General features: G+C 36.6%; 2 protein-coding genes across 2 annotated transcripts; both read right to left on the reverse strand.

The window, feature by feature from the left end:
- Nucleotides 1-8,916: 8,916 nt before the first annotated feature.
- Nucleotides 8,917-18,230, reverse strand: si:ch211-253b8.2 (uncharacterized protein LOC562114 homolog). The gene is made up of 3 exons (XM_056468381.1): nucleotides 17,969-18,230; nucleotides 12,359-12,928; nucleotides 8,917-9,671 (listed from the first exon to the last, which is right to left on the reverse strand). The coding sequence occupies exons 1-3, from the start codon at nucleotides 18,156-18,158 to the stop codon at nucleotides 9,277-9,279; spliced, it is 1,155 nt and encodes a 384-aa protein (XP_056324356.1). The 5' UTR covers nucleotides 18,159-18,230; the 3' UTR covers nucleotides 8,917-9,276.
- Nucleotides 18,231-20,744: 2,514 nt separating this feature from the next.
- Nucleotides 20,745-25,407, reverse strand: zgc:173548 (uncharacterized protein LOC100126026 homolog). The gene is made up of 2 exons (XM_056468382.1): nucleotides 25,141-25,407; nucleotides 20,745-21,727 (listed from the first exon to the last, which is right to left on the reverse strand). The coding sequence occupies exons 1-2, from the start codon at nucleotides 25,313-25,315 to the stop codon at nucleotides 21,054-21,056; spliced, it is 849 nt and encodes a 282-aa protein (XP_056324357.1). The 5' UTR covers nucleotides 25,316-25,407; the 3' UTR covers nucleotides 20,745-21,053.
- Between the last annotated feature and the right edge of the window lie 214 nt (nucleotides 25,408-25,621).

A 25,621-nucleotide genomic window follows, 5' to 3' on the forward strand; every position in this document is an offset into this window, starting at 1 on the left:
AGGTTCTGAGTGCGTGTCTGTGTGTCTGTGTCTGCTCTGCTTTTATACCACACGCCTCTGACGTCAGCTGCAGTCTGGATCTTCACACATCACACCTTTCATTCCGTTCCAAGGTTCGCATGCAAAGTAAAAAAAAACTTGGATTTGGGTGTTAGAAAAAAACACAAACACACACACACAAGCAATGATCAAGGGCTGCTTGTTCGACTTTTCTCAGTGTTATGAGAAAATACCAGTGTGTCGGGTTGTGTGAATACTTTCCCGCCACTCTGAAATGCTTGACTTTATCGTTTGCTTTAAAACTTTAAGGAAAGTTCTGGAGTAAATTTCTGTTGAATCAAAAAATAAATACAAGGGTGGTTTTAAGAATGACTACACTGTAGAAATGCTTTTTATTCATTCATCTTCCTTCGGCTTAGTCCTTTGTTCATCAGGGGTTACCACAGCGGAATGAACCACCAACTAATCCATCATATGTTTTACACAGCGGATGCCCTTCCAGCTGCAACCCAGAACTATGGCCAATTTTGTTTACCCAGTTCACCTATACCGCATGTCTTTGGACTGTGGGGGAAACCAGAGCTTGAGGAGAACATGCAAACTCCACACAGAAATGCCAACTGATCCAGTGGGACCTGAACCAGCAAGCCATCGTGCCGCTAAAAATGCTTTTCTTACTTAGATATTCTTTTGTCTTCTTTCTAGTCCACCTAAAATTCTTGAATCAAGAACATTTTTCAAGACAAGCAAAAAATATTGTCTTGTTTTAAATAATAATATGCCAAAATGTAGTTTTTTCTCAATCTTTCAATAAGGTAAGCAAAACAAGCTTGTTTTTTTTTGACATTTTTTGACAAGTGACATTGATATTTTGCTTGTTTTAAAGAAAAACTCACTTCCTCCATCACATGACATGCGGGTCTGAGAATTTTTAGCTGCATAAAACGTTTTAAAAAAGTCATTTTACAAAACCTGGAAACCTGTTGGAAACCTGTAAACTATATCAAAGGTTTACCCTGTTCAGTTGATATCAGCTTTAATACACAGTAAATTACTGGAAAGAGAAATATTGACTCCTTAATGCAATTTTTTTTTTTCGTTCATCTTTCATTTTTATTTATATATATATATATATATATATATATATATATATATATATATATATATATATATATATATATATAAATTCTCTCATAGGATATGTTTGTTTTCAATTCATAATTTTTTATTTTATTTTCAGGTGATAGTGAGAAAATAAGAAAACTAATACAGTCTGTAGACAGTAATAAAGCATTTTTTGTTTTTCCTATGTTGTATTGTATACTACTATAGTTTTGTTTCAATTTTGACATGTTATTTCTTAAATAACATTATTAATTTAAGATGTTTTACATCTTTGGACTAGAAACTAGATAAAAAAGTAAGAAAAGCTTTTTTTGTTGTAGTTTATGGTCAATCGTTGGATCTAAAGCAGGGAGACATAGGGCTCTATTTGAACAATCTAGGCGCAAAGTCTAAAAAAAATTGTCCAAATCCACTTTTGCTATTTTAGGGACGGAAAAAAAAATGCTCTGCGCCCTGGCGCATGAACTAACAGGGTTGTGCTTATTCTCCTAATGAGTTCTGGGTTTTGAGCATTATGTGCATTAAACCAATCAGAGTCTCATCTCCCATTCCCTTTAAAAGTCAGTTGTGTCGCATCATGGCACATTTGTTATTTACCTGGCGGACTTTGTAAGTGGAAAAACTGAACACTTCACTAGCGAGAAAACAGTTAAACAGACCATCTGCAGCGCGAAGATAAAAAACGAGCCTCCTCCATTCAGCCTCTTTACTTTCTCTTTACTTTACTTTTACTCTTTATTTTACTTTCGTCAATAAGGAAACAGTGTTGTACACACTCCACTGAAGACATCCATTTACCTACATATTTAAAACAATGTTTGGTTAAAAGTTGTTTCCGCTTGTGTAAAACGTTTTTTTTTTTTTGGATGCTTGCAAAGAAGCTCACATAAGGCAGCATATATATATATATATATTTTTTTTGGTAAAAAATTTTCATAGTATTCCTAATTTTTTTCTTCTGAAGAAAGTCTTTCAGTTTGCCTTGAATGAAAGCAGTTTTAAACCCAGGCTCATTCTGATTACGTACCCCTATATACATTTTTGCAGAGCGCAAAATACGTCCCAGGAGCTAGTTTCTTTTGCAGTTTTTGTTTTCGCGAATCCACCAGAGGTCGCTGTATACACTTTCTCAGATGTCAAATTTCGAGTGCTATTCGCGCCTGCTGTTCTCGAGAAAATCCACCAGAGGCCGCTGTCGACTGACTGAATGACAGACTTACAGATCGACTGACCCACCCTTCTCCTACCTAAACCCAACCAATAGTGTTTTCAAAAGCACCGATTGACCAGCATTTTGGCTTCTGTTTTTGTCCTACCTACTTTGTGGAACCGTTCTTTGCCAGACTCAAACCCTGTTGTCGCCATCAACTCCACTCTGAGTGTCAAATGCTCCAACAAATGCAGCGAACCACTGGACAAACTGGTAACAGCGGGTCCATATGGAGGCAAGTGGTCAGCTGTTAATTGCGACAAGGAACGGCGTCATACCACTCCGTAGCGTTTGTTTTAAAGACAAAATGCAGCCATGCGTACCTCTGGCTACATAATTCGCAATCTCCAAAAATGCATATAAAGTTTTCAGAACGAGCCTATATTGGCAGTTTTATTTATATATACACGTTTATATAATTTTATGATCAAAATTATTAGCCCCCTTCCCTAAACAATTAATAATATTCAACTGGCTACGAAACAAACCACTGATGTTCTATGACTCACCTAATTCACTCAAACAAATTAGTTAACCAAATTAACATAGTTACGCCTTTAAATTTGTACGTTGAGCTGAATACTAGTATTTGGCTAAATAAATATTAACATATTATGTACTCTCATCATGGCAAAGACAAAAGAAATTAGCTACTAGAAATTAAGCGAACACTATAGTTTAAGTCACAATTCATGCCATTAACTACTGGCCTATTAGGTCGTTATAAAGTATGATTTCATCCTACAGTACATCCCTAATCCTACCCAAAACCTAAACCCAACATCCACCTTACTATTAATAAGCAGCTAATTAGCAGTTTGAGCTAATAGTCTTAGTTAATGGTTTGTTAATAGTGTGAAGTGACTTGTGTGACTTCTGTGATTGTGAAATTAGTTATTAAAAATGTTATGTTTATATATATATATTATAAAAATCTTTCTGTTAAACATCACTCTGAAAATATTTGGAAATGAAGCAAAATTTCATAGGAGGGCTAATAATTTAGCCTTCCATATGTCTTAAATGTTTCCAGCTTCTTGATTAATCCATGCTACAATTAATGCTAAAAAAATGAGGTCCAACACAGTACCATCGTGTTGAAGTGCTGGGTGAAAGTTTAAGTGTCTAACCATTAATACTATATTTATTTAGTCCAAGACCTTTACCTCATAGATGTTCACTGCAGATTCGGGTTGGTGTGTTTAATGCAGTGAGAGCTGTTTGCCAGTAATTACATCCACAGACGTGGGTTGAATTCCAAGCATGAAGCCCCCTAGGGCTGCACCTTGAGGTCTTATTCCTCAGAACTTTCTGCTAAACTCTCTCACCGTGGGCTCTTCTGGAAAAACAAACACATGAAGCTTTAGTCTAGTGGTTTTAAAAATTTTTGGGTATGACACAGGAAAGAAAGTCAAAAACAGCTAAACTTTTTTGTTCTGTCATTCCGTGTACAGGAAATATGCACTTGATGTCCTGAAAATTGAACAGAGTGTTAGGAATTTACCTATGGGGACTCGTTTAATCTAATATATCTATGTAAAAACCTCATGTACAGGAATAAAGTGGTCATTGTTTCTGGTTAATGAGCTGTTCTATTGGTGTGGGGGAGAGGTGAAAGGTTAAAAAATGGCTTAGAGGATGGAGGTTTCCAGGGCAAGCTAACAAATGTGCGCTCGCAAATCATGTCTTCATTTGGAGAGATCGCTAATTACTTTAAAAGATGTTTCTTGTGGTCAATCTGTTTGGGAAAATACAAAGAGATTGGCATGTTATTGAATACATATCCATAAACTGAAAGCAGATGTCAAATAAAAATGAACTGTATTCTAAGAACATAGAATACTTGTCCAACGCTGTCTCACAGCAATGCCGTACGTTTTGATTCAGTGGCTAATCTGTATGACATTTGAAGATCTCATTTGTACATTTTAGTAATTTGCTAATCCTGCAATGTGGGGTTGGTTTGAGGAGTTTGCGGGCACTTCTCCTTTTAAAAATGGTATGTTTTCATACAATGTAAAACCCAACCATCAACTTTATCAAATGAAACGAGAGTAGTCAACTCAAAATTGACTGAAAGTTGATTCTACTTATTTGAAGAGTGTTGAACTCTTGTTCAAGGTAATTAGTGAATTACATACCTCATCACTTCAACTTTAATGGAGTAGGTTCACAGTACTCATATAGATTAGTTTGTTTTTTTTTAAACTCAAATGATTTGTAGCAATCGGTTTCCTCAAACAGTTTGGGTTGCCTTAACTTATTGGGTTTTACAGTACTGGTTTGAGTTCTCTCTATTTATTGGGTTTTACTGTGCTCAAATTGCTTCATTTACTCAAATAGATTAAGTTCACAGTACTCATTAGGATTAGTTTTTGAACTTAAATGGTTTGTTGCAATCGGTTTCCTCAAATGGTTTGAGTTACCTTAACTTTTTAGTGTAAGAATGAAATTACATGAATTTGTGCAAAGTATCCACATTACTGACAATGCGTATGTTTTCTTTTGAGACTTGGCTTTGGATTTCAAAAATACCTACTAGGAGATGTTTTACATATTCTTGAGATTTACATGTAACTTTAAGCAAATGCTTTTAGATTTAAAGTCATTTGTTTCTAGTAACATTTTTGTGAGATGATATAATGTTACGAGTGTTGCAGGACATTTGTTTCAATGGGAACAATGGCACCAGGATTCCCTATTTAAGCAGTCACTTCCTCATTAAAGAGTTATTTCACTTATTCACACATTTTAATTATTTTGTTAATTACTCACCCTCATTCCAATCCATTAAAATCTTGGTTTATTTTCAGAACTCGAATAAAGATGTTTTAGATGAAATCCGAGAGCTCTCTCGTCCTCTGTAGACAGCAATGATCCCAACACATTAAAAGGCACAAAAAACATTGTCAGAAAATTCCATGTGACTTCAGTGGTTCGACTGTAATCAAACGAAGTCCCTAGAACAAAAATAAAATGGTAAAAACAACTGACATTGTTTTCAGATGAGAACGAGGAGCTAAATTTTACAGACACAATCGTATCAAATTGTGTTTAAGTTGTCCAAATTAAGCTAACATAGGCGTCACGGTGGCACAGTAGGTAACACAATCGCTTTACAGTTAGAAGGTCACTTGTTTGAGCCTCTGCTGGGTCAGTTGGTGTTTCTGGAGTTTGCATGTTCTCCCCATGTTCACGTGGGTTTCCTCCAGGTGCTTCGTTTTCCCCCACAAGTCTAAAGACATGCGCTATAGGTGAATTGGGTAAGCTAAATTGTTCATTCTGTGTGTAAATGAGTGTGTATGGATGTCTCCCAGTGATGGATTGCAGCTGGAAGGGCAGCCGCTGCGTAAAACGTATGCTGGTTAAGTTGGCGGTTCATTTCATTGTGGCGACCCCTGATTAATAAAGGGACTAAGCCGAAAAGAAAATGAATGAATGAAATTCAAAATGGATGGAACATGTAATATGTCAATATACAAATGTAACCCAGGACTACAAAACCAGTAATAAGTGTACATTTTTGGAAATGGAGTTTAAAATAGGCTATTACCTGAAAGCTGAATATATGATTTTCATTAATATTTATGTATGGTGTGTTAAGATTATGAGGCCGAGATGTAACACAATACTGAAAAAAATGTGTTTAAAGTCAATTAAATTAAGTTCTTCTCAACCCACAACAATATTAATCAAACATTATCGTCAAGTATTGACAGATGTATGGTAGGAAATGCACTTAATATGTTAATGGAACAGAATTTTTGTCATAAAAAAAAAATTAAAAATCAATAACACCCATACAGTGTATTTTTGGCTATAGCCAAAAATATATTTGCCACATAAGTAGTGTGGTCCATGGTCACAAAAAGTGTAAGAAATGTGTAACCCAAATATATTGGATGGCTTATTTTTCATACACGTTGCCTTGGGCTCATTTGAAGATTTGTTACATATATATACACATACATACACACATATATATATATATGGATATATTTATGGGGCTGCATTGTGGCGCAGTGGGTAGCACGTTCGCCTCACAGCAAAAAGGTCACTGGTTCGAGCCTCGGCTGGGTCAGTTGGTGTTTCTGTGTGGAGTTTGCATGTTTTACCCGTGTTGGTATGGGTTTCCTCCGGGTGCTCCGGTTTCCCCCACAAGTCCAAAGACATGCGTTATAGGTGAATTGGGTGAGCTAAATTGGCCGTAGTGCATGTGTGTTAATGTATGGATGCTTCCCAGTGATGGGTTGCAGCTGGAAGGGCATCCGCTGCAAAAAAAAAAACATGTTAAATAAGTTGGCGGTTCATTCCGCTGTGGTGACCCCAAATTAATATAGGGATTAAGCTGAAAATGAATGATCTATATATACATATATGTTCCTATCAGTTAACTAGCACGTACCTCTTATTTAGCATTTTTTCTATTAGCACTCAAATCCAAGTAATCTGTAAAAATAATGTTTGTATTTACTGACCTTTAAAAATAAATTAAAACAATTTGAGGCACCATTGATGTGATCCAAGACCTGTGAAGAGATGATGCCAACCACGAAGGACTTCTAGAGGTCGCCATAATCATGTACGAGGTCGTATCTTGAGCAGATGAAGTGGCGGTCATGGAGGAGTGGAGATCATGAGACTGATTCCTGAAAGACACCGAGTCTCCGCATTGATTTCATGGGCCAGCCTGAACACCCACCAGTGACCACCTGCAGCTTCTTTACAATGGATGTCCAGCCTCCGAGCCTAGACCGCAGCTCTGCGCAATAAGTTTGCCCGAGGAGAAATGGGTTTTCCCAACTGAGCCTGGTCTCTGTCAGGGTTTTTTCCTTCACTTTCATCAATTGGTGAAGTTTGTTCCTCACCACTGTCGACACTGGCTTGCTTGGTTTTGGGCTTGTGGAGCTGCACATCCATGGATTTGCTCTTCAGTGTTTGGACTTTCAGCAGTGAAAATTAAACCACACTGAACTGAACTCTGAAAACTGGACTGACACAGTTTCAATTTACTAAAACTTCTGTATTAAGCTGCTTTGACACAATCTGCACTGTAAAAGCGCTATAGAAATAAAGATTAACTGAATTTCCACTATTCACAAATTTGACTAAAGGCTCGTACACAACGGGACGCTTTTCATTTGTGTTTATCGTCAGTGTTTTTTTGAGACATTTTCCGGATTCAAACCCAATCGATTTTCACTGGCGTCGAGCAGAAGAGTATGCAAAATCACTCCTTGATGTTAAATGGCACTACACAACTTTAAGCTTCTGACACCCACTTGCAACACAGAAGAAGAAGACAGAAAGCTGACACGCTTGTTGGTAAAGTTACTGGTGATTCAAACAAGCATAGATGGTTCAAGTAGTAGCTTCAACATAGTGATGAAGAAATAATTATTGTTCACCAGAGCAATAAGCAGCTCTGCATTCATATCGCCTCTGGGCATCTTCTTCAATGTGCGCTCGCATTGACTGCGCTTGAGCGCCTCCAAGTGCTGTTTACTGTAACTTCAGCAGCTCTGTGCATGTGAACAAAAGGGTCAATCTGATTGGTGCCTCAAAACGAGCATAAGGTTTTTAAAAAAAATAACGCTTTTACATCTGCCGTTTTGAGCTTTTGTGTGCACGATCACATTGGCGCCCTTTATTTAGTCACGAAATGTTAAATGCCGACAGAAAACGCAAGCAAAAAGTGTCCTGGTGTGCACAGGCCTTAACTCTGACTCCTGAATCTTAAATTTTGGCTTTAATTAACATCTTTTTAGTTAAGTATTTGCATGAAACATCTATTCTCTGTATTATTTGTAATTTCAGTCATATTTTTTGGTCTGTCCCTTTGTTCTGATCAACTTGACATCAGTTTTAAAAACCTAGAAGGCATTGAGGCATGTCATTTAGGGTGTACTCACACTAGGCACGGTTGTCTTGAATCGTGCCCAGGCGCAATTGTCCCCCCTCCTCGGCCTGCACTAACATTGCAATTGTACCTTCTGAGTCTGAGCACGCATACATCATCAATGATGCAGCTTTTCCGCTTTGAAGTGAAGCACTCTTACTCCATGCAATGGAGATTGATTTAGTTTAAATTTAGTTAAAAATATTATTTTAAGTCGTTTGGGATGTGATGAGACACAGTCAAATCTTTTGCTAAACAAATCCACCACTTTTGACGCATGAAAATCATCGTGCTGCAGGTATTCTGAGGTTTGCTGAAGGCGCAGCTGATGTGAAGCGAGGGGGTTGTGTCTTTAATAAACTATAACATTTCGCTTTCATTGAAAATTAAGAATGATTAATAAATCCACATGAAACAGTCCATTAAAAGTGACGTTGCCTCTTCAGTTTCGCGCTCAGGCACACTTTACACTCACAATACATGCGTACCGCACCAAAGCCTGACCGAACAGCACTCTGGCACACCTCTTCCAACTGAACCGTGCTCAGGCACAATTCAGAGCACTCATACTCGTCAAATGAACCAGGAGATGTGCCCGGGCATGATTCGGATAGCCTTTATATATAATTTATAATTAATCATTGAGACCACTCTCAAACAATCAGATTTCTGAAGCTGTTTATATAATAAGAGTTGCCTTTGGTTTGCTTGCTGGGCAAATAATGACAAACATACTGGAGCCTAATGTTTAATGAAACATTCAAAAGAACCACACAATAACGTCCTATGAAATTTCCCAAATTAGTACTGGAGTCTATACATTTTTACTGTAAAGATGCTTTGAAACAATGAATATTAGTCATATTACATGAACATAATAATAAAGTTATAATTCTTTGTAAATGACAGACATTGGGAACGAGGAATGTATATATCTACAAAATCCATGGCATAAATATGAATCAACATTTAAAATTCTAAATTATGACTGACTGAATTTTCAAGATAAACAAGAGATAATAGCAAAAAGCAGGTTACAGGATCATGCCTTTGTTAACAGAGACATGTTTCCTTCGTGGTGCTTGATTATGTGTGATCTTGCCTGATTCCACTGAACAAACCTCTTTCCGCATTCACTGCATCCAAATGGTTTTTCTCCAGTGTGAATCCGCAAATGTTCTGCCAGATGCCAGCTCTTATGGAATTTCCTCCCGCAGAACTGACAAGCGTAGTTTCGCTCATCCTGGTGCAAAAGCATGTGGTTTTGCATGCTCTTTTGACGTCTGAAAGGTCTGTCGCATACCTTGCAGTAGAAAGGATAATTCCCATGGTCTTGATCGGATGAACTTAATTTGTCAGAGTTGCGTTGGTTTGTGTCCACATGGGAGCGCTGCGAGCCTGGCAGTTCTCCAGTCCAATTTGTCTCTGCTTGTCTTTCTGTAGACAAATAAATGTACTGTTAGTGGCTGTTTACATAGTTTGTTTTTCCTTTACAATGCGCTACCTTTCTACACAAAAAATATGTTTGCTGCTTGTTGTGACTACTTGTATTAAATAAGCTGAAATAAAAAAAAAAACTTGTTTCATGTTCAAGCCACTTAAATTTGTATAAAAAAATAAATAAATAAAAGTTAACTTAATCCATTCATGTAGTCCCAACACAAATCGCTTGAAGAACCCAGCATTTTTTTACAGTGTATTGTTTTTCAATGTAAACACTTGCTCGATGGACAAGTGTGATCATTATGCTTGGGTCTTCCATCTTTTATAGTGATGCACATGAGACTCACATTTATTTTTAGATGCTGTGTGAAGTTAAAAGAACTTAAATGCAGTGCTGCTCATTACTGTTAGTTCCATAGCAGTGGACCAAAAAGAAAAAGTCAGATGCAGGACAAACATTGCAAGTTCATACCGGATACCTTCATGCTTTATGCTGTGCTTTTTTTTAACTATTCGGTTTTTGCAAAGACGCATTTTGTGTGAACAAGCGCTTACGGTGCATTTCCACAACATCGTCAAATCTGCGCTCAGAGCTGCTGGCAATGATACAATGCCACTGCTCTTGGGTGTGTCAAACTTGGTGGAGGACAGAGTGTTTATCCAATTTATCACATGTGCGTTGTCACAGGTGATTCAATTTCGTTTAACTAATAATCCATTAATGGTTCGAGATGATTTTTTAAACTGACAGTCTGGAGGAATACATTCTCAAAGTGGCCTACACTACCTTACAAAAGTCTTGTCGTCTATCCAAGTTTTAGGAACAACAAATAATAACTTGACTTCTAGTTGATTATTTGGTATTAGAAGTGGCTTATATGAAAGGCAAAAAGCCTCTAGATTACGCTTATTTTACCAAAATAAAACATGGTCATGCCTTGATTTTTAATTATTTAATTAGGACAGTAAGGTTTGACTTTGATGAGACAAAAGTCTTATCACTTAACAAAAATAATGTTCCGTATAGAACATAAAGTCATGGTGCAGTGGAAAAAGAATTAATATTGTGTATGACTCCCATGAGCTTGGATGACTGCATCCACTTTGATATGGAGGCTGAAGTATGAGAAGGAGCGCTATCCTGCTAAAGAATTTGCCCTCTCCTGTGGTTATGTAACAGGCAGCACAAATGTCTTGATACCTCAGGCTTATTGATGTTGCCATCCACTCTGCAGATCTCTCACACGCCCCCATACTGATTGTAACCCCAAACCATGATTTTTTCCTCACCCAAATTGATGGATTTCTATGAGAATCTTGGGTCCATGCTGGTTCCAACAGGCCTTTTGCAGTGTTTGTGATGACACGCACGCACGCACGCACACATATACATATATATATATATATATATATATAAAACCCTCTAAATCCATCTTTCTTGTAAATGAGAATTTTCTATCAGGCTCCTATAATTATGTTCTTTTGTCATTTCTGATATTTGGGATTTACATTTAATGTAAGTAGAGCAATAAAAACGTTGTAAACATTTTAAACTCAGCTTGGTAGAATCAAATAATGTAGAGTAAAACATTGTGAAACATCAATATCTATGCATTGTCCATTAATATAAAAAGCTTATCAGACGTATAGGTATTATGAAGTAATATAAATAATGTTTAGTTTTATACATTACATTTATCTTTTTTAAAAAAATAGCTTAAATTAGCAAATAAAACACAAGGTAGGTCTACTGGACAAAAAGGGGATGCCTCTCAGACAATTTTAGAAGCTTGGTCCCTTGTTTATAGCATCTACATGGGATAAAAGAACGGCATCTTAACTCTGTCTTTTGTGAAACGCAGTTGCCGTGCATGCTATACTTACGTCTGTACAATGTGTTTTCTTTCACGCGTTCTGATTGGTTCTCGGGATATAGCGGCTTTTACTGTCAAAGGCAAGTGGCATTTAGCGGCTTTTGCCAACAAACTGTTATTTCTGAATGTGCTGATGCTCAGTTTAGATGATTTGAAGCAAATCTATTTGTTGAACATGTACTACATGCCTAAAGTATTCGCTCAATGTCATGATCTCATTTTTGGCGGAAGTGGCGTTTAGCGGCTTTTGCATCTGAACTCTTCATATTTATATAAATAATTTGGACATGCAATTAAAATTAAACAATTAAAAATTTTAAAATATACATTTTATTACATAAAGGCTTTGAAATGGCAACTATCTTTTCTTTTGAGTTTTAATGGACCTATAAAAACTATAAAATACGGTTGATGAAGTCTTATTTCCATGTCAAAGTTCTTATTTTTGCAATTTACACATAGATTCAAATTAAAATGTATATATTTTTTAGGGCTACACAATATTTTATTTGAGCATCGATATCGCAATGTGTGTATCCGTAATAGTCACATCGCAGGATGAGTTTAATTAATAAAGATTTAAAAAAAAAGATATTATTAATAACTGTTTGATTGTTCAATATCTGTACCTGAATACTGTTCCTCTTCAGAAAACCATAAAGCATTGTTTTTTACTTATCTTTACTCTGTTCTATTATATATTCTATAAATCTAAAATCAAATACTTTTTTAATTTAAATGTATGTATAAGCTGCAAAAATAAACACTTTTTTTACACACACCCAAGGCAGCTGTAGCAATAATCACCTGTATGCAGCCTCTCCTGTGGCTTCAAATGGATTTTGGATTTGAATCGACTCCCAGATGGGGCACTGTTCCATAAATATACATCATTCTTGTGCACTAGCAGGTGTTTCTGCAAGCGTCCTCTGGTGCGGAAGAGCCTTCTGCAAAACCTGCAAAATAATATATTCTGTTGACGCTGACCAGCCTTTGGTCTCGTCTCATTAGAAGTCTCAGTGTAAAGTTGAAAAGACGTGGGATCTTGTTGAGGTGCTGGATATTCAGTTTGGGAATCGATGCAAACCTCCACTGCAGCAGAGTATGAATGATTAGCCTGATTATCAGACTGCTCTGACTTAACTGTGATTGATGATTCTGCATCTGTCCCAAGATTCTCTTCATTCCTCAGCAGCACATTTGGCAGATTTGACTGGTAGTGATGGGGTTCACACCATTTGAATTCTTCAGAAATGGGAGAAGTGCTGGTTGAAGCATTGCTCATTGGTACAGCAGCAACCTCCATCTTTACTCGTATTTCTGAGATGTCTGAAGCCAAGGGAGCTTGCGTGACTTCACCTTTGGGCATTGAAGTATCTGTGTGACATGAAGCATAAAAAACTATTCAATTTAATTTAATATGACATTTAGAACTCATTTCTCTGCAATACAATACACAGACTTAGTCCCAAATGTACAGTCTGGAGGAGTCAATGCTAGAAAAGCCACAGTCGATAGCTATGTTTCCATTCGAAGATGCTAAATAAATTTATGCGCAAAACTGCAATATCGCATTTAAGACATGCGAATATAGCAGCGTTTACATCCAATGAGTCAAAGAGAACTAAATCATCACTTCCTGATAAACTGGTGCAAAATATCAAAAGTAAAATTGAAATTTGCTGTGGTAGGAGAAGCTGTGTGAATCTTTTCTTTATTTATTAAATAATTGTGCCTCAGAACCTAGTATTACGACGTAGAATGAACACATGGTGGTGTTTGAAGGTGTGAGACGTGGAACACAGAGGCTGAGTTCTGGAGACAATTAATAACACAATAATGCTGAAATGGTCACGGCGTTTTAGAATGACCACAACAACATTTTAGATGCTTTACAGTGTGCTCAGCCTGCTGGTTTATTCATTCACACACATTTTTATCATCACGTGATCTCCTAAAACGAAAACTGGAATTTGTTTAGTAAAAGTGTTTCCGTTGTAGTTTATGCGCTTTTTTCTTATTGAATAAAAAGTTTATCCTGGCGACGCAGTGGCGCAGTAGGTAGTGCTGTCGCCTCACAGCGTTTCTGCATGCAGTTTGCATATTCTCCCTGCGTTTGCATGGGTTTCCTCCGGGGTGCTCTGGTTTCCCCTACAGTCCAAAGACATGCGATACAGGTGAATCGGGTAAGCTAAATTGTCCATAGTGTATGTATGCAAGCGAATGAGTGTGTATGGGTTTCCCAGATATGGGTTGCCGCTGGAAGGGCATCCGCTGCGTATAAAACATATGCTGGATAAGTTGACGGTTAATTCTGCTGTGGCGACCCCAGATTAATAAAGGGACTAAGCCAAAAAGAAAATTAACGAATGGATGAATGAAAAGTTTATCCTACTCAGTTTTGCGCATGTTTTTTATACACAATTTCCAAATTTATGCGCATCTTGATGTTTTTATGCGCATTCTGGATTTGCGCATAAAGAAAATGGTTGATGGAAACGCCAAGATGAGCAAATTTGAAACTAGAACCTAAAGTTCGTTGACGAACTTTGATTTTGGCTTGAGAAAGCCAACGTGACTGCGATAGGATGTTGAGGGTTTTGAGAAATCGCAGACAAATGCCTGAAATCACAGGCAAATCGGTGCTCGTTCACATGAGTGACAATTACACAGTGACGTGATCTGAGAGAATTGCCGATGAGTCGCCGACGCCCGTGAGATATTTGACATGATTCAAATCATGGCGTGTGAAATGTGTTCTCGTCGAAAATAACATCAGTGATCACCTACAGCCAATGAGAGAGCAGCATTCACTAGTACAGGTACCTATAGGCCAGTGGGAGGCTGGGGGAGAAGTTAAAAGCACTCATTTCCAGTTTATTTGGACCCAAGAAATGGAGGAAAAACTCATGTAAATTTGGCAGGAGCACTGTGTTTGTTTGACATGTCATCTGATCAATATCACAATCAGGTCGAATAGTTTAAAAAAAGTTTAGGAGAGATTGTTTATTCTACTCAAAAGCAAGGTGAGCATCACAAGTTTCTAAAGCTAGAGCCTTCTTTACACTACGTGACCTCGCGTTGTTTCCATGTCACTTCTCGCATTTGTTTGGTTGTGAGACGTAGTTTGGACAAAGTTGTCAGTGATTCTTCCTATTTTAAAGTCATGCAGTGTAAACTCTCCTGTTGCAGATCCATCCTACAGTGTACACACAGCTCCGACAGAACGCTAACCCAGATAGTCGTGCAGTGTGAAAACATCCGTGACACGACAACTTTAAAAATCATGCAGTCTGAACTCAGCATAAGTGGTTGCTAGGCAGTTGCTAAAGTCTATGACAGTCAAAAACTGGACTTGGACTTATGTAAAAATGGCTTGCCATATTTTATTGAAAACATAATGCTGAAGTGTGAAAGTGATACATGAAAAAATGGCTTGCCATATCAAAAAATATGGAGTTTAAGTTATGGAGTTTATGAGTTTTTGAGAAAAATAATGCTTAAAAATTATTTATTAGAAAACTAATAGCGTGATAAACCTGAAAAGATATAGCAACAAAATCTAATGCAGAACACAGCTTTTGGCCAAATTTGAGGTTTGTATAATTTTTTATATGCCCAGATTATTAAAAAATATAATATTTAAAAAAAATGTATTCTAAAAACTATAAATCTTATCGGCATGAGGAAATATAGGTTAAGACCTGGCTGTCGTCAAATTTTTTACATTTCAATAAGGAAAAAACTGATCTGGTCTGGTTTGGGGATCCTGCCCCTCTGGAATTACTAGGTTTTAGTAAGCTATCAATTTATCAAAAGCCTGTTGCTAGAAACCTAGGGTTTCAGTTTATAGTGATCTGAAATTAAACCAACCAAGTAAATTCAGATGTTAAATCCAGTTTTTTCCACTTACGACAAAAGTGATTTCTCTCTTTAAATGACCTTGAGAATGTGATCCATGCTTTTATTTTTTGGAGGACTTCAACTATTGAAACTCTTTGTATGTGGGTATTAGTCAAAATGCCCTAAATAAATTGCAACTAGTCTAAAATGCGGCTGCGAGACTTCTGACAGCGACTCGCAAATATGAGCACATATCCCCAGTTATTTCCTCTCTGGGCTGGCTGCCTGTCAGGTCTGGATTGATTTTAAATGATAAATTTTTGTCTTTAAATCGATAAATGGTCTGGCACCACCTTACTTATCAGACCTCCTACATGTATATAATAATGGTAGGTCACTAAGGTCCTCTGATCAGTTTATTCTTTCTGTACCAAGGTCCCGGTGTAAGCAAAGTCTGGAACAGGCTTCCACCCTACATCAGACACGCTCCAACTATATCTGTTTTTAAAAAGCTTTTGAAACTGTATGTTTGTTCTTTAGCATTTGGGCCTTTTTATTGTTGAGGGGTTTGCCCTATGTTTTAATTTTTATGTATGTGATGTAGGACTTATTTTAATTAGTATTGATTGTGTTCTGCATTTTGGGCAATGTTGTGTTGTAAATAATGTGCTATATGAATCAACTAGGGATGCACAATATATCGGCAGCCATATCGTTATCGGCCGATAAATGCTATTTTTAATGTTATTGTTATCGGTCTGATATCAAAATTAGGTCGATATCTTTAAGCTGATAGGTTACGTGATTGTACCGAACTGTCTGCCTCGCGCATACGTGGGTCGAAATTATTCAGACTTGTCCAGTGCACTATAATGGAGCTCTCCTCACATTGTTTATTCCATCAAGTCTGTCCATTCTTCATGTGGTATTGCTGTGCGTTAATAACTCAGTAAGTAACCATGTTCCTAACATTGTGGATATGTTTGATAGAGTGTCATTGTGTAATTTGGTTTAATTCACCTCAGGAAAAAATGTTAAACTTGTAAACATAATAGCATCAGTGCTAAACAGTGTGTTAGGTTTTTTGTAACCTAATATGATTATTTGTTCTTATCAACGCGTTGCTTGCCATGTGTTGATGTAAGATTGTATTCAGTTTGATCTGTAAATTTATAATGAGCGCATGTGATGACTATTACCAAGCACACACATGGTGACTTGTGAGCTGTCAGAACCTTCACAGCAGCAGGGGAGATGTGTACCAGTCACTGAATCCGGCATATGGGTTCTCAACCCTCACCACATTTTGTCTTATTTTATGCTCTGTGTTTGTCATAAAACACAGCTCAATGCTCAGGTGTTGTATCAAAATCTGATTTTGAGGACAAATCTGACACTCCATGTGCGTGCGCATCACACAGGTTTAACAAACATTTTATTGATCCTTTTTCACACAATTGAAAGCAAGAAGGAATATAGAAGCGTTCTCAGATTGACAAGCAACACCTACATGTGTTCAAAAGAATCTAAAACGCCAAATGGGATAAATTTATGCCGCGTTTTCTAAAGTAAATCATACAATCTGTATTAGGGTTTATGCTTATATGGTGGCTCTGAACTGTCAAAACACCTCTCAAAATACCTTTTCGGACATTACATATTTGAAGATGTACATTACTGTAAAATGTTTTGATCAAGAACATTTGAGCTGGTTTCAGTTCTTAGTTCTTTCATTTTCATTTTACTTAAAATATATTTAATATTTATTGTTTGTTAATTAAATCCCATTTTGTTATTTACCCTATTATTTTTATGCAACAGTCAAGTTGTATGTTAAATTGCTGTGCGAAGAAAAGGTAATTGTTTATTTTTGGCATGCTAATTTATGTAAAATCGTGAATATAGGTCTATATAATCACCTTTCAATTTAGAAATTATTGCTTTTTTGCTTTGAGCAGACTATTCATTTAAAGTTTTTAAAATAAAATCAGTTGTTCACTGTATAAAAATATAACATTGAAATATTTGTATTTATCGGCTATAATATATCGGTTATCAGCCTCCAAATCTTAAGAGTTATCGGTTATCGATATCGGCCAAAAAATCCTAATCGGTGCATCCCTAAAATAAGCTAACTGACATACAAGCGTTTTATTTAAACTTAAGCGCTTTATTAAAGGATTTGAAATTAATATAAAAAACATAAGAAAGAAGAATGTGACAGCTCTTGCATTCTATACAAGTTATATTATAGTACTATATAAATCGCTATTAAATGTTTTAAAAAATATTAACATAGCACTATAATTAATATCGATGTTCATTAATTTAATCCAATATAATTTAAGTAACAACAACTGATATTATGTCAACAGACCGACTGATCAACATTCACATAACGTTACTACGACGGTTAGATGGTAAAAAGTATGTACAATATTTACAGTAGTTGGACAGTTATAGCTATAACGCTTATAATATAATAATAACGTTATAACGAATATGTATGCGACTCCTATAGAAAATATAAAAAGTTAGAAATAAAAGAAATCTTAAGTAAACCACATGACTAACCATGGTGTGTTTCTGCACGGCTGCAGACTCTGCTTTGACTCAGCGTGTTCCTGAGACAGCAGTTCTCCTGCTTCAGACGCTCGATCTCCTGCTCGTATTCAGTTATGCTGTCTTTGACAACGTCAAATATTTCTTCGGCTACTGCAGTCATGCGCTTCAATAGGAACGAATGAATAGACACAAGTCCCATTTTGGTTGCTTTTAGAACAAACTCGTTCTTCTTCCGTAACCTCACAGCGTCCTTTCTTCCTCCTCACCCTTTCTTCTTCCTTGTTTATTAGCGGGTCGCGCCAGATTTTTAGGTGCATACCGCCATCTCATGTACTGGAGTGGGAAACGATTTCAGTCTGTTTACTTTCCATTTCTGAGTTCTCTACTCTTTATAAAATTTAAAACTACGTTTGTTATTTTATCAGACCCTTCTTTTGTTTAAAGTGTTGCAAGTTGAAAAATTTACTGCCACATGTTCTGAAATGAACATGTTTCTATAACAGCACGCTCAGCTGTTGACGTATTTCATACAGAACTGAGTTTTGTATGTCTCTTCTTTAGTCTTGTTAAAATAATCTGATCTTATCAACTAAAAGCAACACCTGTTCGAAAATTAGCATCTAGCTGAGAAATCTAAAAACACACAGTACCGCATCAGTAGTTGCATCGACTAAGCCAGGGGTGCCCAAACTTTTTCCTATAAAAGGGTCAAAAGCCAAATATCATTGAGAGCCATAGGCCAAAGGTAAATTTACCAAGCTATATTACATTAAAGCTGGCATGGGTAAAATCCACATTTATTTAATCAGATTTAAAGGTAAATAAAAAAAATTACTTTAAATCATATTAACTAATTCAGCAACATAACACTTAAAATGATAACTTATTGCATTAAAAACAAAGATTAAAAGAAAAATCTGAGGCAATAGCTATGTTTCCATACAAAAATGTGTATTAAATTTATGAGCTAAACTGGAATATTGCATAAAAGACGTGCGAATAAAGCAGCGAAGACAAAGAGAATAAAATCGTCACTTCCTTATTATCTGCCGCCAAATATAAAAAAAAAAACCCCGGAATTTACTGAGGTTTGAGAAGCTGCGTGAAACTTTTTCTTATATAATAAATAACTTGCTTTTCTTAACGAATAAAAAGTTTATCCTACTCAGTTATGCACATATGTTTTTATGCACAGTTTCAAAAATGACATGCGCCTTGGAATTTCCATCAACCAATTTTTTATGCGCATATCCAAAATGCAAATAGAAATAGTTGGATGGAAATATAGCTAATACTCTTTGATTGGCTGTTAAGTGCTCCCTCCCCCAAATTTGATAGCTAGATGTTAGTTTTACAAACTTTACATTTAGCTTTTCTGTCGTTACTTTTTAACACCCAGTTTTAAAGTGATCATTCTGGAGACACATATCTTAAAATCTAGATTATTCTGGCATGTTAGACTTGGTTTTTAACTTTGGCAATTCCCAGTTAATGAGTGTGAAAGGAATAAAGTGAAGATGAAAATGTATAACAGCTAAAATAAATGTGAAATAGCATTGATATGAAGAAAAACAGTGTAGAAAAAAAATACACTACCTTACAAAAGTCTTGTCGTCCATCCCAGTTCTAAGAGCAACAAATAATAACTTGACTTCTAGTTGATCATTTGGAAAAGTGGCAGAAGGTAGATTTTTCCCATGAATCATCTGTTAAACTGCATCTCAATCATTACAAATACTACAGAAGACCTATTGGAACCGGCGTGGACCCAAGATTCTCACAGAAATCAGGCCAAGAAAAAATTCATAGTTTAGGGTTATATTTAGTATGGGGGTGTGCGAGAGATATGCAGAGTGGATGGCAACATCAACAGCATGAGGTGTCAAGACATTTGTGCTGCCCATTACATTACAAACCACAAGAGAGGGCAAATTCTTCAGCAGGATAGCGCTCCTCATACTTCAGCCTCCACATCAAAGTTCCTGAAATCAAAGAAAGTCAAGGTGCTCCAGGATTGGCGAGCCCAGTCACTAGAAATAAACATTATTGAGCATGTCTGGGGTAAGATGGCCGGAGGAGGAGGCGGCATTGAAGATAAATCTAAAGAATCTTGATGAACTCTGGGAGTCCTGCAAGAACGCTTTCTTTGCCATTCCAGATGACTTTATTTATTAATAAGTTATTCGAGTCATTGCAGAGATGTATGAATGCAGTCCTACAAGCTCATGGGAGTCATACACAATATTAATTATTTTTCCACTGCTCCATGACTTTATATTCTATACTGTACACTATTTTTGTTAAGTGACAAGACTTTTGTCAAAGCAAAGTCAGACCTTACTGTCCTAATTAAATAATTAAAAATCAAGACATGATTATATTTTATTCTGGTAAAATAAGCGTAATCTAGAGGCCTTTACCTTTCATATAAGCCACGTCTGGTACCAAATGATCAACTAGAAGTCAAGTTATTTTTTGTTGTTCCTAAAATTTGGATAGACGACAAGACTTTTGTAAGGTAATGTAGGCCACTTTGAAAATGTATTCCTTCTTTTGCGACTTTTGTTAGGTAGTGTACATTGGTAAAAATCTCTTGACGTTCCACGACTTAAAACAAATCAATTTCTAAAATCCATGTCTTAAAAAGACCATCTAAAATTATATCATATTCCAGAAATTAAATCACCCGTGGAAAGTCAACCCCTGCCAATATTACCAATTAAAAACAATGTCAACTATACAGACATTTGGTAAACAAATTTTCATGACTTTTTCAGAACTTTATTTTTCCAGAACTTTTATAATTCCATATAACAGAATCACCCCGATTGTCAGTTCAAATATTTTGAACATTTCACTACAGTATGAACTAAGGTAAACATGTAAGGTGGAAGATTATTTGATACAGAAAAAATTTGACCAGAAAATGACATCGAAATGATAAGGATACATCCCAGAGCTTTAAAGATAATCATTTCTGAAATCCAACAACCCAACAAGTCAGACCAAGAGCGACCAATAACTTGTTTTCAATCAAAATCTGTCTTTTGTTTTAGTGTCTTATATCTAATAAAGTACTAAAATGTAGTACTTGTTACTGGTTTAGAGACTCAATTAGATAACAGCGTGCAGAGTTGAGGTGGCTTCTGACATGATTCGAACGAGAAAAGCCCCTTCCACACCGCGGGCAGCTGTATCGATAATCCCCTGAATGGATTCGCTCGTGTTCTTTCAAGTTGAATTTCGTCTTAAAACGAATCCCGCATGAAACACAGGAGAACGGCCTCTCGTTCTGATGCAAAATAAAATGACTCTGCAAATGTTCTTTGTTCTTGAAAGACTTTCCGCAAATCTTGCATATCACACTCTTCTGCTTTTGCCTACCCTTCCGGATCTTCTTGTTAAAGGTTTCGAGGTCAGTTTGAACATCTTGTTCACTTATTAGATAGTCAACTTGACAGACGTGGTCAGGCAGTGCAGCGGTTGAATTCATTTCACTAGTTTGATGATCAAACAGCTCAGACTTAACTGTGATTGATGCATCTGTACCGCCACTATCTTCATTCTTCACCATTTCCTTTTGCAGAGGCGTGAGGCACTGATCCGGTTCCTGCCCCGTGACATCTTCAGAAAGGGAAGAAACAATGGAAGCAGCTTGACCTGAAGGATCAGGGGACATCACAGCAGCAACCTCCAATTTCATTCGAATTTCTGAGAGTGGTGAACCGCTCTGACCCCGCAGAACTTCATCTCTTGGACTCGAAGTATCTGTGTGACATGAGCCGCAAGATTCATTTTAAATTACAAAACAATAGCAATGTCACAAAAAATATTAACATTAATGTGAAAAAACCTGTATATTGTTTAATCGTTGACCTTTTATCCATAGATTATTATTATCAAATCAAGTCGAGCTTTATTGTCATTCCGCTACATATCATAGTATATCAAAATATTTATCAGAGTTGAGTCAGTATAGGTTTCTTTGACCCACGCTCAAATTATTGAGGTAAATTTGGTTCTATATTCACACATTCAGACTTCTTCTCAATATTCTTTAAAGTACGGCAATGACTATCAAAGCACAACATCGAGTACGTTTACATGGACACCAATAATTCGATTTTAATGCGATTAAGACCATTCTCTGATTAAGAGTCTACCATGTAAACAGCAATTTTTTATTAATTTAATCCGATTAAGGTCATAATCGAACTAAAGAGAAATTATTCGCATTATTGAAGTGCAGTGCAGACATGTAAACACCTTAATCGAACTATTACTGTTATGTAGGACTTTTCGCCGCATTTTGCGACAGGATAGTCCACACACACTCACCCACACTCTTTGCACCTACCGAGTCATTGAAGACCACAGACACCTGTATCGTTAAGTGCAGGTTTTTTTTTCTTCCATTCAGACGTGGTATGAACTTCCTTTAAAACAACCAGCATTTCCAACTTCCAGGAGTTCATAGTTGCATCCAATATCTCGTTTGTCACGGGGGGCATGCATGAAATGTTCCCGAATGAAAGTGAAAGTGCCAAACCACAGTTAAAGGTGACAAATGAAAAATGAAACACCCGAAATTACGTGAAACTCCAAAGGAAATGTGGATAGCACGGTGATGCAATGACATTAATTGAATTATGTGCTATAACATGTAAAACGGGATCATGAAAGGAACATTCAAAAAGCAACTCATGTAAACACCTTAATCTTATTATGTCTTAATTAGATTAAGACAAATAATTCAATTACTGATGTCCATGTAAACATAGTCACTGTTCACAGTCAATTAAATCAGTGTTTCTCAAACACGTTCCTCAAGGACCAACAGCTCAGCACATTTTCTATGTCTCCTTAACCAAACACACCTGATTCTGATCATCAGCTCATTAGCAGAGACTGAGGCCCAGTTTACACTGATGCGTTTTAGTTTTAAAACAGCGTTTTAGAATGAAAATGATCCACGCCCGCACTGACATTTCTCCTAGCATTTATGAAAAGATCTCCATCCACGCTATACCTTTGAAAACACACATCACGTGTCCACACACACAATCTGGCATGCGCTGCAGGATATGTGGACGTCACACTCCACTGCCTGGACGTCTGACATCCAGGCAGTGAGCGGGTGATTTGAGCCCACCTCCCTAGATGAGAGCAGTGTCGGACAATTCATCAAGAATCGTCCGCTGAATTTCATCTCACTATAGTTGCTCAACATGATATTTAATTCATCTTGTCTCTATCTAACGACTCTTTGGTCTTTTGAATCTATTACTTGTTCTCAGGTAACGTGGTTTGGCTGAGCGCAAAGATAAGTTAATATATTAATGAATGTAACCACGTACACTGATTCTGCACATTCGACTTCTTGCCTATATTTCCTATATTGTATAAACGTATTGTACGTTATACTTTTATAATGGCCATTATTGATTATTACAACTGATATTCAGTAAAAGAGACAGGGTATTCATATTTTTCAATGAAAATGAAAGGCAGTTATGTTATAGGCTGTTTTTTTTATAAATATGCATACAGTGAAGATGGCGGTCATATAAATATGTAGCTACACGACGCCTCAACATTTTTGGTGTCTGTTAAGTTGTTAATACCAAAATTAAAAATAGGCAGTTCTTTTTATCATGTTTTCAGTTTATTGTTAAAATAGTGAAACAACTTAGCCAGCCCTGCTGAAAAAAAACAGCCTAAGCTGGTTGGCTGGTTTTAGCTGGTCAACCAAACTGATTTTAGAGGGGTTTTGGCCATTTCCATGCTGATTTCCAGCCTGGTCTTAGCTGGTCAGGCTGGGAGATGACCAGTTAAAACTAGCTTGACCAGCCTAGCCAGGCTGGTCAAGCTGATTTTAGCTGATCATTTTCCAGACTTTTTTTTTTTTTTTTTTTTTTTTTTTTTTTTTTTCCGCAGGGAGGGCGATGTGAATGACGTTGTAAACTACACTGTTCCCTTTTAGGATTTACCCAATGTGTCCTCAGGAGTTTGTTTTCCATATCAAACTTCCGAAGTCTGAACTTACAAGGAAAGGATGCAAGACTGAACTTTGTGTACTTGATATTGAGAAAAAGCCCCAATCAGGCGAATGTCTGCAGCCATGCCTCCATTTTCAGATGTCTCCAATTTCCCCCATCCACACTGACATGGAGCAGCAGCGTTTTAAAACCAAAATGGTCACAGTTTTTGGGCCTAGAAAACTCTGGGGTAGTGTGGACGGAAGGTGTAACCATAACAAAAGTTATGCGTTTTAAAACTAAAATGGATTAGTGTAAACCGGGCCTATAACCTATAATGGGCGTGACAAACAAAGGATCCAAAATCCAAAACATGTAGTGCTGGCGGTCCTCCAGGGACGTGGTTGAGAAACACAAAATTAAATCATGCTAATGTTGTTTTGAAGTCACACTTGCATGCAATTTCAGACAGAATATTTAAAGTAGCATACCAGAAATTGTCACATTTCAAAAATGAATGAATGTGGAAATATAAAACCAGCTTTATACCAATACTAAAATAATGTATTTTTCTTTAAACACAGGATTTATCTAAAGCTTTTAAAACCACATAAAACTGCTGGTGTTAATAAAAAATATATACAGCATAACAAGCTTATATTCATACACATAATATATTATTATGCGGAATCCTTGAAACAACTAACAGTATAGTTAGTTAGCAGAAGTACAGTTAGTTTATAAGGTACTCCAAACAAAAACTGAGGTAAAGTTGGTTTTATATTCACATATTTGTACTTTTTCATTAATATTTCAGAAACGCATTTGCAAATTCTAAATAGTGAAATCATTTTTAGTAGCCAGTGAATATCAAAGTACAAGACTGTGCACAGTCAAATAAATAGTGGTAATGCTGTTTTGAAGCCTTGCATGTGATTTCAGACCCAATAATCGAAGTACCATGCTAAACAATACAGGGAGCATGTCACAAGTTGTCACTGAACGAATATGCGAATAAAACCAAGTTTACCTCAATAAACAAAACAATTCCACTATTGTTTACGCAAATACTATGGTAAATTTTTTCTACCTCATTCTTCAAATATAATAGGGATTCAATATTTTTAATATGCTGGTCTCTGTCTTTATAATGTAAAATAAGATAATGAGATCATTTTTGAACAATTATTATACAACACTGACCATTGCATGTTTCGACACATCTGCATCTTCTGCTCCTCAGACAGCAGTTCTCCTGCCTCAGACGCTCAATCTCCTGCTCATATTCAATTATGCTCTCTTTTACAGAGTCGAATATTTCATCGGCTACTGCCATCATGCGGCTTACCATAAGTGAATAAAAAGACCCCAATGCCATCGTGGTTAGGTTAATGTTGTTTGAAATGACAACGTTTTAAACCTCTTGCAAGTTACAACTTTTTCTAACCCTTTTTCTGACGCTGCTTCTTCTTCTCCGTATTTATTTGTGAATCGCTTTAAGGTGCATACCGCCATCTCCTGAGCTGTAGTCGGAAGTGAATAAATAAACATTTGCTGAGAGAAATTAGACTACATTTGTGTATCTTGCATGTACAAAGCTACTGAGCTATGCTTTGAAACAACGTCCCAACTTTTCACTTAACAATAACAGAAAAATAATAAAACATAATTTTGTCATTACACA

This window comes from Danio aesculapii, chromosome 11, assembly GCF_903798145.1.
Source record: "Danio aesculapii chromosome 11, fDanAes4.1, whole genome shotgun sequence".
Classification (NCBI taxonomy): Eukaryota; Metazoa; Chordata; class Actinopteri; order Cypriniformes; family Danionidae; genus Danio; species Danio aesculapii.